Source organism: Mustela lutreola, chromosome 7, assembly GCF_030435805.1.
Source record: "Mustela lutreola isolate mMusLut2 chromosome 7, mMusLut2.pri, whole genome shotgun sequence".
Classification (NCBI taxonomy): Eukaryota; Metazoa; Chordata; class Mammalia; order Carnivora; family Mustelidae; genus Mustela; species Mustela lutreola.
In genome coordinates this window covers 141722291-141737506 of record NC_081296.1, presented here as the reverse complement: position 1 = coordinate 141737506, position 15216 = coordinate 141722291, and the positions used below count along the sequence as shown (strand labels likewise).

Here is a 15216-nt window from a genome sequence, read left to right as displayed (position 1 = left end):
TACTTAAAAATAAAATCTTAAAAAAAAGAAAAATGAGTGGGAGGGTTCTCATCAGGCAGCAAAGATCAGGACGGAGAAAGACAATCCAGGCAAAGGGAAGGTCATGAGCAAGAACAAGAGGTATGAGACTATATCACATATTAAGAAGTTCAAGGAGCACAGTGTGGCTGGATTATATGTACAGGGAAAGGAGATGAGGCTCAAGGTCTTGTTGGGGTCAGCTCGGTTGTGAAATGGTTTAGAGTCATGCTGAGTGGCTTAAATTTCACACTGTGAATGACAGGACTCATGTGTTTGTTTGTTTTTTTTAAGATTTTATTTATTTATTTGACAGAGAGAGAGAGAGATCACAAGCAGGCAGAGCAGCAAGCAGGGAGAGAGAGGGGGAAGGAAGCATGCTCCCTGCTCAGCAGGGAGCCCAATGTGGGTCTCGATCCCAGGACCCTGAGACCATGACCTGAGCCGAAGGCAGAGGCTTAACCCAATGAGCCACCCAGGCTCCCCAGAACTCATGCATTTTTAAGTAGGGGAGTGCTAGTAGACTGTGACTTAGAGAGGACATTAATTGTGGCAGCCATGGGGCATCTAACCTGGAGGCCAGGGAGCCTTCTGCAAGAGGAACCACTAAGGAGCCACTGAAATAAGGCAGGCATGCAGGCACAGGGTGCAAACACGAGCAGCAGGAAAGACGGAGGGTGGGAAATAAATTGGGAGGATATTTTCCAAACATGGTTCTACCAGGAGCTGGTGACTAAGACGTGCAGAGAGGAGCCTCCCAGGGGACATCTCACTGCAGAAGTCACCTGCGTCATAGCTCCATCCCTGATGTCCCCGAGTACCACACCCAACCACTCATCTCCTTTCCAATGTAGAGGATGAACCTAAGAGGACGAACCTGATTACATCTTCAGCACCATTTGGAAAGGGATCCATGGCCAGATCACAATGGCCACCAGTGATTAGAAAACTCAGGCTAGATAAGGCGTTGCTATAGGAGTAAAGTGCTATGTTACGTTTCTCTCGTGAAAACCCTGTGCTCCGTCTTCTCAGTCTCTTTGTCTTTACCTGGCTGACTCATACCCAACCCTCAGGTCTCAGCTGAAACAAAATCTTCTAGAGGAACTTTTCCTAACCCCCGCCTAAATGAGGTCAGGCCCCCATCAAACACGTCCATAACAGTCTGTTTGGCAAGACCCAACAAGGTTTAATAACCTGTTCAGTGCCTGCCGTCCTGCGAGATTGAGCGATCCACAAGGGTAGACTCTGCCTGCTTTACTCGTCACTGTACTCACCCTGCTGAACATTCAGCAGGTAAGCGGCAGTCAAGTAAAAGGGGGGGGGGGGGGGTCTATCTCAGTAGGAAATAAACCAAACTCAGATCTGAACTTTTTTTTTTTTTAATGCACTGGATCTCCTGAAACAGAAAGAATATAGTCAGCTTGCTAAAAAAAAAAAAAAACTAAGAAAACAAAGATATATTTCTGAACTTTTGGCAAAACCAAAAGAGGAAGTGCCCACTGCTGGCTGTTCTCTTCCTTCTGCAGCCAGCTCCAGGATATCTCCAACCACCACTCACATGCTGGCGGTGCTCAAAACTCTATTCTTTCTTAATTAGAGTATGTCCGTCCTGTCTAGGACTAATATTCATTAGTCTTTTACAATGCAAGTGGCAGTATGCACAAAAGAATACGAAAAGTCTAGCCCATCTTGACCCCCAAAGTTCCAACTGTTCAAGCTTTTACCTCATCTGCCACTCCTCTTAAAAAATAAATGTTTCGGCTGGTCCTGCAGACTCACCATCAAACCCACTCTAAAATCCTCTAGTATATCGTGCAGTACAAAGGCCAGAAAGCTAAGAACTACATTTCCCAGACTCTCTGACTGCTACAGGTCTGCTTCTGCCAATTAGATGCACAAGAGAGAGAAGGCAGAAGTGGGATGGACACCATCTTATCGCCGCTTCTCCAGCCAAGCATGACTTTGGACAAGTGGGGTTTTCCTGCATGTCAGTGTCCAATCACTAGCTCTGGGCAGATGTAGAAAGGAAACCTGCAAGGCCAAGTGGTTGCCTAAGCTGGACAGCAATGACAACAGGGTGTTCTCCAAATCGACAGCTTCAACACCAACTCCTGATTCTGTATGTTTCCAATTAGAGAAGGAGTAGCTTCCTGGGTGGGCCAGGTCTGCAGTGTTCTGGGAGTCGTTCTCACAGGTCCAACTAAAAGCCCCTTCTCCCTGCCCTTCCAACAATTCTGTAAGCACCCAGTTTCCTGTGCCTAAAATTTCCTCTGCTTAAAATAGCTTCAGTGCATCTGGGTTCTAAAATGAATCCTGATTACTAATTCTTATCTTGTCTATATGAATTTAAAAGACAATGTGTATACTAAGGAGTGTTAAGAAACCCTCTTGGAGAAATATGTAAACTATGTTAGGCGTCTCCTTGGTCATGGAGGGAAGGAACATTCACTTTTTCTAACAGCTTTTACACTGATGAAAAGATATCTGTCTCTTTAACAAGTTTCCATTCACACATCTCATTTCCTCAACTGAATATCCGATTTTTCCTTAACGGAATTAACTGTTGTATTTTCTCTTCTACCTTTTCCTCTGGTCTGAAGCATAGTTGTGAACACACAAGACGTGCGAAAATTTTTAAATGTATAAGGATTTAAAAGAAGTGATTCTGAACTTGGGTGCTGAAGGGACAGCTCCTTTGATGGCATTTCAGAGAAGACCGAAAACCTCTGCCGGGAAGGGACAGCAATAAACCCTCTCGAAGTAGAAATGAACCTCTCAGGTTCTTGCTAACTAGTTAAGGAAATATTATGACCGGCCTTCAAGAAAGGCATAGAACACAGCTTGCAAGTGGAGAGAAGACAGATGAGCAGGGCCTGGGGGAAGGTACTTTATTTTCCCTTCCCTGTGAAGAAGTCCCTTTGGGTAGGAACTAGACCTTCAGCCGCAGCTAAGAGAATGTGGGACTCTCCTTTCCCACTGCAGTCAAGACCTGGTTTTAAGTAAGAATCAGGTCAAGCCACATTCAGCACAGGTTTCAGTTTCTGTGGATGGATATTTCCAGGAATATCAGGAATGAAACCTTACTTCTTTCATTTTGGCAGTCAAGATGTTATTCTCTCTCAGCTGTATTCTTGAAAACTAGACACATAGGCACATTCCGGTAGGTTTTGGGTAAGTGAATGGCAAGTACTTCACTCATTTAAAAATCCCAAGTACAGGGGCGCTTGGGTGGCTCAGTGGGTTAAAGCCTCTGCCTTCTGCTCAGGTCATGATCCCGGGGTCCTGGGATCGAGCCCCACATTGGGCTCTCTGCTCAGCGGGAGCCTGCTTCCTCCACTCTCACTCTCTCTCTCTCTCTGCCTGCCTTTCTGTCTTATGACCTCTGTCAAATAAATAAATTTTTTAAAAATCCCAAGTACACCTGAAAATATATCCTTAGATTTGCAGTGGATGCAAGAAAAAAAATGTTAATTAGTAATAATCTTAATTTATGCCCTGCTTGAAAACAGACACAATTCTCCTGTAACAGAAACTTTTTTTTTTAATACCCAGGACTGTATATGTCCCAAGATGATAAATTTGGAACTGTACATTTTCCCTCTTTCACTAAAAAAAAAAAAAGATGAGTGAGCTCCTATGTTATTTATATTTGTCAGCCCCACGGAGAGCTAAGCTTTCATTATCCACACAGGAGGGCATAAAGGCACTATATAAATATCAGATGATTTCTGAATATCTATTATATTTCCTGTTTGTCACAAAATTTGGTAATTTCCCCCTCTTCTATTTTGAGTAAAGTTTGAAACAAAATTTTCTATCTGAAAAGCATTATTTAAAACTAAAACATTCTTACTTAACTGACAGTCTGCTATTCATAATCTAATGTCACAATTCATGCCCCAGAAGAGAAGTTCAAAAGGGTAACTGGGGAAAAGCTGTCAGTGGCTCAATTTCATTCCAAGTCTCTGGAGACAAGGTTTTCAATCACTTTATTTTCCAAGTGACACTAACTGAAATGGTGGACATAGGACACCCATCAGAGTACCTGTTAGCAATTTCCCGAGTTCATCTTTATCAAAGCATTGTGCCAACATGGTGTATTTATATCACCAATCCCCCTCAGGTGTGACTTATAAGCACCCCCTTATCTTATCATTCCTTTATCTCCTGGGTTTTTTTTTTTTTAAGTTTTATTTATTTAAATAATCTCTGTACCCCATGGCAGGGCTCAAACTCGCGATCCTGAGCTCAAGAGTTGCATGTTCCATCAACTCAACCACCTAGGCTCCCCTAGCTCCTGGAATTTAATCCAGTATCTATCTTTTGCTAGGCACTCGAATTGATTTTTGAATGGAATTAAATTTTCTGAATTATCAAGAATTAATTCCAGTCAAGTTCCGAACTTCTGATGAGACTACATAAGATAACTTACCAGGGCCTTCGCCTGTCATGTGCAAGTCAATTCTTTTCACAAGCACAAAGTACTTCCTACTTTCTTATCTGAGTTCTAGAATCAGGAATCTAGCCTATCGAAGGTAACTTTTGTGACAATAAAGATTAAGTCCTGGGTACCTAAGGGAGAAGGAGTTCCTAACGTAGCACACCCTGGCCACGGCTGGTATTCAGCAGGTGAGTTTTTCCAGCCCAAGTCATATTCACACCGACTGCTCTGATAGCTGGGGGCACAGAGATGGAAGAAACAGAGTTCCTGCTCATAAGCCTCACACACCTCTCCCACTCTGACATTAGCTGCACAGAAAAAAAAAAAAAAATCATAAAATGTAACCATAAAGAACCTCAAACCGGGTGCCTGGGTGGCTCAGTGGTTAAGCCGCTGCCTTCGGCTCGGGTCATGATCTCAGGGTCCTGGGATCGAGTCCCGCATCGGGCTCTCTGCTCTGCAGGGAGCCTGCTTCCTCCTCTCTCTCTCTCTCTCTGCCTGCCTCTCTGCCTACTTGTGATTTCTCTCTGTCAAATAAATAAATAAAATCTTTAAAAAAAAAAAAAAAAAGAACCTCAAACCTTTGACTTATGCATAAAAAAATTGCACTGTGTCTAATATGCTAGACCATTCTTCCAGTATTTCTTTCAGTATGTGACCAAGTTCAGCACCACATCATACACTAGGACCCTTAGTCTTCACCTTCCCAGTACTAGAGCCAAAATGAATTAACACCCAGAAACCATTTAAAATCATTTGTTCCCTCCAGGCATTATAAAGGTCAGGATGTAGAAACAGGAAGTTTTACACTGAATGTGAGGGAGACAGAAACAAAGGGAACTAAGAATTTGAACACCAATTTGATGGTCAAAACACCAATAAAGAAGGTGAATAGAAATATAAGGAAAGAGGTTATGCTTTTCTTATTAAGTGATGGTATTTAAAGAAAACATCTTAAATAAAGTAACACAACTGTCCAGGTGAAAGTAAGTTACAGGACCGAAAGATAAATATTACAAATGAAATTTAAAAACTAAATGCCTAAAAGTTGGTGCTTGGTAACGATTTTCTTTAATTAACTAAAATGCAAAGTAGACAAAATATTGAGTAAACAATAATAAATACGTATTAACAATACTTTTTAGCAGGGAAGAAATTGTGGGAATAATCAAATATAAGTGTCAACTGCACGAGTAGATATTTACATCTCCTAAAGCCACCTAGCAGAACTGATTCAGGGATTCCAATGGCAATTTGACTGCTTTGGAAAAAAAAAACAAAGGAAATATCATTGCAGGGTGTGGAACAGGGGGCTCCTGGGAAATTGGTGAAAACCAGGACACTGGAAGAAAGGCCCTGGGAGGGACCCGTGGGCATGATCCCCTTGAGATTTGGCAAATACCAAATATAGGCAAGGATCTAGGGTGAGAAGAAAGGAGAAAACGTTGTATCTGAACAGCTTGGGTGTCAAGGGACTGGGATTTCGCCACTGTACCTTGCGCTCCTGATCTCTCACGGGGGAAGGACATACTTTTCCCTCTCCAATCATTTCTGCACCCATCACCACCGGCTTCTTCACACACTCGCACCCTGCTCAGCACATCACTCACTGAGACTCCTAAAGGTACAACTTCTGAGATACAAGACTGCGATCCGAGAAATCAACACGACATTTCAAAGACACTTCAGCCTTGAGTTCGCACGGGCTTCCGGGACTTGAGAGCCAGCCCAGCCAGCCCTGCGGGAGACACCCCCATCCGCTTCAAAGCAAATGCCTTGAAGGGGCGGGGACAGGCTGTAGAAGAGGTCGGGAAGGTCCCTGATTTGGGGACTAAGGTTATGACAGAAACTACCAGCTGGCCTGAAACCCTTCCAGATTTGGGGAAGCCGGGAGTGCGACATGGGGAGATTCTCATGCTAGGGCTCCAGGATGTGGAGAGCAGCTGAGGTGGTCAGATGAAGGTTAAGAAGCCCAAGCGCCTGAGGTTCCTGGCAAGGCCTGCGGCGTCTCTATCTCACCCAGCGCACCCACCAAAGCAGCCCCTGCAGCCCGAGCGCGCGCGCACACACCCACCCCCCGGGCAATCGTTCCCCACCCGCTCTGCGACCTCCCCCCCCACCCAGTCCTCCAACTCCCCCCTTCCCCGCCCGGCTCCGCGGCCCCGCCTTCGCCTTACACTGAATGGGCGGGTAGCAACTGGGGTCCTCGCCGCCGTGCTGGCAACGACTGGAGAAGGCGCTGCGCGGGGTCACGTAGTTGCTGGGGAAGATGCCCACCCGCTGGTTCAGCTGCCCGGTCCACCAGCCCTCGTCGCCGGACACCTGCGAGTCCTTGGACAGCACCTCCACCACGTCGCCCAGCCGCAGGGTCAGCTCGTCCTCGCCGGCCGCCTCGTACTCGAACACCGCCGTCCAGTAGGGCAGCGGTGCATCGGAACCCAGCTCCCCCGGGGCCGCCGCCGCCGCCGCCTCCTCCTCCTCTTCCTCCTCCTCCTCGGCCCCGGCCCCCGCTCCATCCTCCCCCGGCGGGGCGGCAGCGGCGGCGCTCGCCAGGCAGCCGAGAAGCGCTCTGGAGGGCTCCATGGAGCGGCCGATCCATAGGGTGCGGGGCTGCCGCCGCCCGCAGGAGCCGCCGCCGCCTATTGTTCATGCGGCTCCGCAGAGCTGGGGGGACCCCCCTCCCCCGACGGCGGCCGCAGGTAGGGCCCGGGCTGGCGGGGCGTGGAGAGCCGGCTCGCTGGGGCTGGCGCGGCGACAAGTGCGCCGAGCTGGAGCGCTCACCGCGGCATGGGGGCGCGGCGGGCCGGAGCCCCCGCCTTCGTGCTCGCCCCCCGGGGGCGGCCTGGCCACCTCCGCCGCGGGTACCTGCTCGCGCAGCCCGAGCCCGCCGCCGCCCGCCGGCCGCCGCTCCCCTCTCCGCGCCGCGCCCCGCCCCCAGCACCGCCCGCACGCCCGGGACCACCTGACGCGGGCCTGGCTCCGCCCCAGCCCTGCGGACCCGAAGGGGCGGAGCCGCCCGGCGCCGGGCCCACCCCACCCCCCCCCCCCACGCCAACCCGCCCTCCCATTGGCCGCTGCCGGCCGTCCGCAGGTTCCTATCTCCGCGGCTGGGGCTGCCCCGCCAGCCACCGACCCGCCCCTCTCCACCCCCTGCGCCTACGTGTCCTGCCCCCGGGCCCCGCCCCCTCTTGCGGGCTCCCCCTCTCAACCCCAGGTCGACCCATTTCCCTCTCCCATTGGCCCGCGGCAGCTCCAACCATTGGTCGGTGGTACCTGTCCATTTCCTGCGAGAGTTCAGCACCTCCTGGCAGGAGGAGGCTGCGGCCCCATTGGATGGGCGCCCGAGAAGGGATGGGTGGGTCCTCGAAGGTAAGGCCGAGCCTCCTTTCGGACGGAAAAGGCTGGAGGAGGCCGCGCCCTTTGTTTGCTCTGGTAGCGCGGGGGCCCGTTGGGCAGCACCTGTGCTCTTGATCCCGAGGTGAGCCTTTGAGAGTGAGCCGAGGAGAAGGGAGCTCGTACCTCCCCCGCCAGCGCCCTCTCTTCTGCGGCTCCCTCTTACAGTTGGCTTCTCCCCGCTCTTGGGTGGCCTTCTGCCCCCGTACAACCAGGTGGATCCGCTTCCACTCCGGCCCCACTCCCACCCAGGAAACTTTTCATCTCCGTAAGGCCCTCCTTGGGCCCATGGGAATGTTCTTCAGAAGCACTCGCCCTTTCACACAGCTCCCTCGTTGCTGGCTTCCTGTGAAAGGAGATCCCATACCGTCCCTTTCCAGAACTCGGAGAGAACCAGAGACCGCGTTGCTGGGGCTTCAAACGGAGGCCGGAAAGCTCAGCTTAAAAGCTGTCCGTGAAGAGGGCTTGGTCTCCTAGAACAGACCCAGTTTTCCTACAATTGTGAGTTTCTTTTGCTTGAGTGAATTGCTGCTCGGACCGTGGTGACCTCCAGAAATCAGATAAGAACCAAGATGCCATATGCTTACAAGCCAATGATACAGTTCATGATGAAGGGCCAATCTTTTCTACATCCTTTTGTTATCCTCGTTTCTCAAACATTAAGAACGAATGACAGGGCGCCTGGGTGGCTCAGTCGGCCAAGTGTCTGCCTCAGACTCAGGTCCTGATTCCCCGGTCCTGGAATGGAGCCTCACTTTGGGCTCCCTGCTCCGCGGCGGTCTGCTGCTCCCTCTCTGCTCTCTCTCTCTCAAGTATAAATGAAAAATTTTTCAAAAAGAATGAGATAAGTGGACCCTAATATTTCTTCTTTGTTTTAATCCTATCGTAGTAATGTAAATTTCCAAGGAGAAAGTTTTCTGACCTATTCACAACAGGTCAGGGCTGGGGGATCTAACCCAGTCTCTACCAAACTGTGTTGCCTTTTCCCCTTCAGTGGTAGGAACAAACACGATTTGGTTAGCAAGAGTTAGGGCTTCCCTGAGTATTTTCTGTTTCATTTTAGTTTGAGGTTGATCGTTAGACAAACTGGGGACCGTCAATTTGTAAAAATAATCGGGGCTGGCATCTTCGGCCCTGCCCCCATCAGCTGCCCGATCTTGGGCAAGGACTTAGCCCTGTAGTTCATTCTGCTCCCCCTTTATGTGAGGGGTGCAGACTGGAAGATCCGAGTTCTTGCAGGCCCCACCTTGCATGGTTTGCATAAAAGTCTGGTGTCCGGAGGCATCCCACACCTTTGGAGTAGGTAAGAGTACTGCTCTGGAGAACATCCAATGTAGGTTTCGAGAAAGGACTTTTGAGTAAATGCCCTAAAACTAATGGTCAGATTCTTATTGTACACAGGATCAGTGAGCTGGAAAAGTTATGGATGAGTCTTTAAGTAAATTCTCTAGGTTTCATTCAATCCAACCCTAAGCAGAAGAGCAGGTAAGTGGGGGTAGAGTTACTCCATTTTAAAAGACCATAAAAAAAAAAAAGAAGAAGAAGATTTTCTTTTCTTTTTAAGGTTTTTTGTTTGTTTGTTTGTTTGTTTGTTTTTTGAGAGAGAGAGAGAGCACGACCAGCAGGAGGGGCAGAGGGAGAAGAGGGAGAAGCAGACCCTCCCCCCACTGAGCAGGGAGGGGGAGGGCTCAATCCCAGGCCCCTGAAATCATGATCTGAGCCAAAGGCAGACCATCCAGGCACCCCGTGAAAAAAGATTTTCTTGATAAAATTTTAATTAGGAGGAAAAAGGAACTCCTCCTAAACACACACACACACACAGAAATAGAAACAGAAACAAAAAAGTAGGAAGGTAGAAAGTTGTCAGTGGTAGATATCTTTCAAGTAGTAGGATTATGAGTAATTAGGCCATTTTTATTGTCACTTTGCTTATTAGTAATTTCCTATGGTTCACTGTAGCTTTTCTCTTCTTTCTTTTTTTTTTTTTTTAAGATTTTATTTATTTATTTATTTGACAGAGAGAGAATGGGAAAGAGCACAAGTAGGGAGAGAGGCAGGCAGGGGGAGAGACAGAAGCAGGCTCTCTGCTGAGCAGGGAGCCAGAGTGGGACTCAATCCTACTATCCTGGAATCATAACCTGAGCCAAAAGCAGACGCTTAACTGATTGAACCACCCAGGCGCCCCTCACTGTAGCTTTTCTGATCTCCACTCCTTTCCCACCCAGGGAAGAAGAGGGAAAAAATCCTCAATCCCTCTCAGTAGGGAAAGTCTAACTCCTCATACAACATAAATCTTTAAGACCATAGCATGTGTTTAGGACTTCCTGGAGAGTCAAGTCATCAAACATTTCAAGAAGTCATTCAGTAAATGCTTGTCTGATGGATAAGCACTAGGGATTCAAATGAGGGAAGATCCTTTGGGCAAAAGTTGTCTAACAGGGTTTCATGGAAGAGGCAGAACCAAAGCTGGCCCTTAAGGGCTTAGGGGGTGGAGGAGGGAAGAATCTGCCTGAAGGGAAAAAGGGAGAGCATGAGCACAGCCATCGAGGTGGGTCGGAATGAGTAGGCTCGTCTGAATGGAAGAAAGGACGAGAAGGAACTGAACATAGGTTGAGACCAGATTTTAGAGGGCCTCGTAATTGCTTGAATCATACTAATAATTGTTGAGTTGATTATTTGTAATTATTTAATGCCCAGTTTGTTCACCATAAGGGTAGAAACCTGTCTGTCTGGTTCTCTACAATTCTCCCAGCACCCAGAGAGTGCCTAGCACCTTACTTGCTCTTGGTACACGTTTATATACCAAGCTAAGACGCCTGGCTTTTGTTTAGCAGATGAAAGGTCATCACTGAAAACTTTTGCACAGGGCTGTGGCTAATGAAATATCTCTGTCACCTAGAACCAGAGGAGATGAGGGATGCATAGAGAGGTGCTTACACTGGGCATTGAAGGACGGATGTCACTCACGGAGTGGAGACTAGAAAGCGTGCACATGGAAATTAATGTGAGTGCGGTGACAGGAGTACCGGCCTGCAAAGAGGAGAGAGTGTTGGAAGGGAGTCATTTATAGACTAAATAAAAGAAGGGCCAGTAGCAAAAGACTTTGAAAATCAGAGGGAATTACCAAGATTTTACCACGGTTGAGTTCTTGGCCAGTGGTTGACAAATATCACCCAAAAAAGGCCGATTTGTCTACCACACTAAAGTCTGGCATCAGCGGTACAGTTGCACACTAGACTTTTACACCAGATCATGATTTATCCTGGCTCTGTTCATTAAGACAGACTTTGGGGGTGTCTGGCTGGCATTGTTGGCTGAGTGTCCAATTCCTGGGTCCAGCTCGGGTCATGATCTCAGGGTCATAAGATCGAGCCCTGTGTCGGGGGGGCTCCCTGCTCAGTGCAGAGTTTGCCTGAGACTCTCTCTCTCTCCCTCTGCCCCTCTTGTTCAGGCTCTCTCTCTAAAATAAATAAATCTTTTGAAAAAAGAAACAAAGTGTGCAACTTTGGCAAGGTGCCTGTTTAAGCCTCAGTTTCCTCATTGCTTAAATAGGCACAGCAATCGAAACTCCTTTTCCTAGAGGTTTGTAGGGTTCATGACGCAAGTCATCCAGAAGCTCCCAGCGTGCAGCTTAGCAGCCGCTACATAGTCAACGCATTCACTTGCTTCTTTCCGGGGCTCGTCAGTGTCAGAAACAGCCTTCATCACACCCTAGAAAGCTGCAGAGGCTTCTTGACCGGGAGAACTGGGAGGTCCACTATGGTCTTTCTCTCTAGAAGACAGAAGGGAGGGAGAAAGGAGGAGGCAAGGCAGACAAGAAGGGAGTTAGGATGGAGACCTAGGATTGAGGACTCTTGTCTGGTTCTGTTTCCACAGCAAATAGAAGGAGCTCCACCCAGTGGCCACTAAGGGTACTCTCGGCACTTCCAGCGTAAAATTCGCTTCCATACCCCTCACCACCACACGGCGGCGCAGTTGTCTACCACCGTCTCTAAGAGGGCGTTGCCGTGCCAATCCCGACGGGAACAGCCCGCCTGCTGGGCGCTGTATTTCTCCTGCACACCTGTGAGAGCCGCTCATGCATCACCTCTCTCTGGTTTGTTTCAATAACAAATAACGAAAATCATTAAATTGACTTAATGAAGCAAGGAGAAGGGAAAAGAAGCAGACCGGTGGTTAGGTCTGGAACCCTGGAACCCTGAACCCTGGACAAAATCCATACTTGCTGATGGCCTTTACGCAGGGCAACCCCCTGGTGTCCCAGACCCTCTTTAGGAAGCTGGGGATACTAATACGTGTCCTCCTGGCCTCCAGGAATGATTACAGGACCCGATGTCTAGTACGTGCTCAGCACAGAGTCTACCAAAGAGTGGTTACCGTCATTTCTGCTTGAGCCTAACATAGGCCTTGGTAAGTGTACATCGTGCTCCCCTCGGTTCTTCTGGGAAATACAAGAGTAACCGCCCCCATGTCGGGTGCTGCTTTCTGCAGCGTTGGCTGCCCATGGCCAAGAGGAGCAGGCGTTCACGTGACTTTTATTACAGTATCTTGTTATAATCGTTACATTATTACTGTTCATCTTACTGCCTAATGTATAAATTAAACGTTATCACAGGTATGCATGTGTAGGAAAAACACAATATACAGAGGATTCAGTACGATCTGTGGTTTCGGGCCTCCATGGGGGTCCTGAAACATATCCCCTGCAGATAAAGGGAACTTTTTTTTTTTTTTTTTTTTTGAGAGAGAGAGAGAGAGAGAATGAGCAAGAGAGCACAAGCCAGGACCAGAGGCAGAGGAGGAAGCAGACTCCCCACTGAGCAGGGAGCCTGATTTGAGGCTCCATCCCAAGGACCCCAAAATCATGACCTGAAGGCAGATACTCAACTGACTGAGGCACCCAGGCACCCCAGGGGGACTCTTGAGTTATAGATTAGCACTTTGGCCCAAAAATCCCTCAGGCAGACATGGAGGTTTTCTGAACCAGGCTCCCCCCCCCCCCCACCTCTCACCATCTGAGGAGAGGAGCCCTCGTTCCTGCTTCGTAAACTCCATCTGCACTAAATATGATTTTCAGGAAATGCTTTGGGAAGGTGTGTGATGGGGCTGCTGGAACAGAAGTTTCAGAGCCAAACACTTGGGTTCCCATCCTGGACCAGGGACTGTAGACAAAGGGTTGCATTTCTCTGAGCCTCTGTTTCATCCCTTGTTGTGTAAAAGGAGTTGGATGTGAGATCAGATGAAGTAAGGACCATTCCCAGCAGGACCTCAGGCATACTCAGTAGTGAATGTTCTTATCTTAACCGATAGTATTTAAATTCCTATCTTCTGAGAGTTAATGGGGCTTGAAACATTGAAACATGGTAAGAAATTTTCCTCCCTTCTGCTATGAAATCTCGAAGCAGAAGCCAACTCGACTAAGTAAGGCAGCTGTTTAGAATGTCATGTGGGGGTGCCTGGGTGGCTCAGTGGGTTAAAGCCTCTGCCTTTGGTTCAGGTCATGATCCCAGGGTCCTGGGATTGAGCCCTACATCGGGCTCTCTGCTCAGCAGGGAGCCTGCTTCCCCCCGCCTCTCTGCCTACTTATAATCTCTGTCTGTCAAATAAATACATAAATATCATGTGTCTGGAGAGCAAGTTGCAGTGTTAACAATGAGCAGAGCCTTGACTCAAGGAATGAAGGTCAAGCAGAATTCTGTTCCATTCAGCCTAGTGCAGGCCTAGCCCATGGAACAGCCCTCGTGAAATTACACCTCTTCCAACCATGCCATGGCTCTGCAAGGATTCCACTTAAGCATTTTTTTTTAATATTTTTTTATTTATTTGGGGGGGTGCAGAGGGAGAAGCAGACTTCTCCCTGAGTGAGCTGGGTGGGGAGCCCAACATGGTGCTAGATCCTAGGACCTGGAGATCATGACCTGAGCCACTGAGCCATCCAGGTGCCCGCCACTTAAGTACTTGAGTCAAGGGCCCCAAACAATCAAAACAAGAGAGAAATTAAAGAGCAAAATCATCCCTGTGACTGGGGTTTTGAAGAACATATAATGACAGGAAAAAATGATCACATAAAATGAAAAAAAGACAGGAAAATTATTGTAATCTAAAAATAATTTTAAAATAAGTTAATCAAGAGAAAGAATCTTATATGTAATATATTCCTGATTTTATGGAAAATATATTTGCATGAATATTATTGAAAGAAAGATATCAAAATATGAATAATTATCTCAGTCTGGATGATGGGATTAGGAATGATTTCTTCTTTATCTTTGTCCTGTACGCTTCAGTATTTCCTACCACTAGAATGTACTCATTTGTAATCAAAGAAGTGCATTATGATCAACGATGATTAATGATGATGTGGTAATGTGCTTAGTATAATGATAAATGAAAAATTAATGGGAAAAAAGCCTTTATACTGTTAAAAACAACACAACAGGCCCCAAATGGAGGCCCTTATGCTAAACCCCATGTCACCAAATTGAGATTTATTTACAGTTTCAGCCTCTCACAGAAGTGGAGTCTTAACCGGGTCACTCAGGAATCACCTCGTCAGGGCTAGTGAGGTCACCTGCCGGATAGACCCCGGCCATGCCCTAAAGGAGAGTGATCTTGCTGTAACCAGTTCACTTGTTGCCCAATTAACTTCCCTGTTCCTGCTCTTCTGCCTGCAAGAGCCCTTCATTTTGTACAGCTCCCCAGAGCTCCTTTCTGTCTGCTAGCTGGGATGTGGCCCAATTCGTGAATCGTTGGATAAAGGCAATAGATCATCAAAATTTACTCAGTTGAATTTTGTTTTTCACCAATACCGTGTGACCACAAACGTGTGTGCGTGCGGGTGCGTTTGGGACATATTAAAGCCTTTTCCGTTACTTCTGCACTGAGTAGTGGAACATGAGCAGTCTGTAACCAGAATAAAGAATCACAAAGTCATTTTTATTTGTTGTAATCAAAAGTAATTTTCACGCCAAAAGCGTTATTGTTCATCGGAGAGGTGGTAGAGCTAGAATGCAGCGATATTAATGACTGCTATGAATTTGGGGCTTATTGTGTGCCACGAACTGTTCACAGTCTGTTTTATTATATTATTTATTATTTATAAGGAGGAGTCTTTAATGGCTGTTTCAGCAAACAAAAAAGTTCTGAGATAAATAATCCTGTTCCTCCCCAGCCTCCCTACCTCCTAGAGGGGGCGTTCTTGGTTATATGCAAGCAAATACGCAGCTACTTACTTTTAGAACTAATGTAGTGGGGCGCATGGTGGCTCAGTGGTGGCTCGGCCTTCGGCTCAGGTCATGGTCTCAGGGTCCTGGGATCGAGCCCTGAGTCAGGCTCTCTGCTCAGCAGGGAGCCTGCTTCCCCAC

At 47.8% G+C, this 15216-nt stretch overlaps 1 protein-coding gene and 1 long non-coding RNA gene across 2 annotated transcripts in view; one reads left to right on the top strand and one right to left on the bottom strand.

The window, feature by feature from the left end:
- MAP3K9 (mitogen-activated protein kinase kinase kinase 9) overlaps positions 1–7394 on the bottom strand; it is a 70782-nt gene extending 63388 nt beyond the window's left edge. Inside the window, exon 1 of the mRNA XM_059182937.1 lies at positions 6637–7394. Coding sequence (XP_059038920.1) covers positions 6637–7042 — 406 coding nt within the window. The 5' untranslated portion in view covers positions 7043–7394. The remainder of the gene's footprint in view (positions 1–6636) is intronic.
- A 367-nt stretch (positions 7395–7761) lies between these two features.
- LOC131836918 (uncharacterized) lies at positions 7762–14783 on the top strand. Its single transcript, XR_009355850.1, has 2 exons — positions 7762–8353; positions 11729–14783. It is a non-coding gene; the product is annotated as an uncharacterized LOC131836918 (long non-coding RNA).
- Positions 14784–15216: the final 433 nt, after the last annotated feature.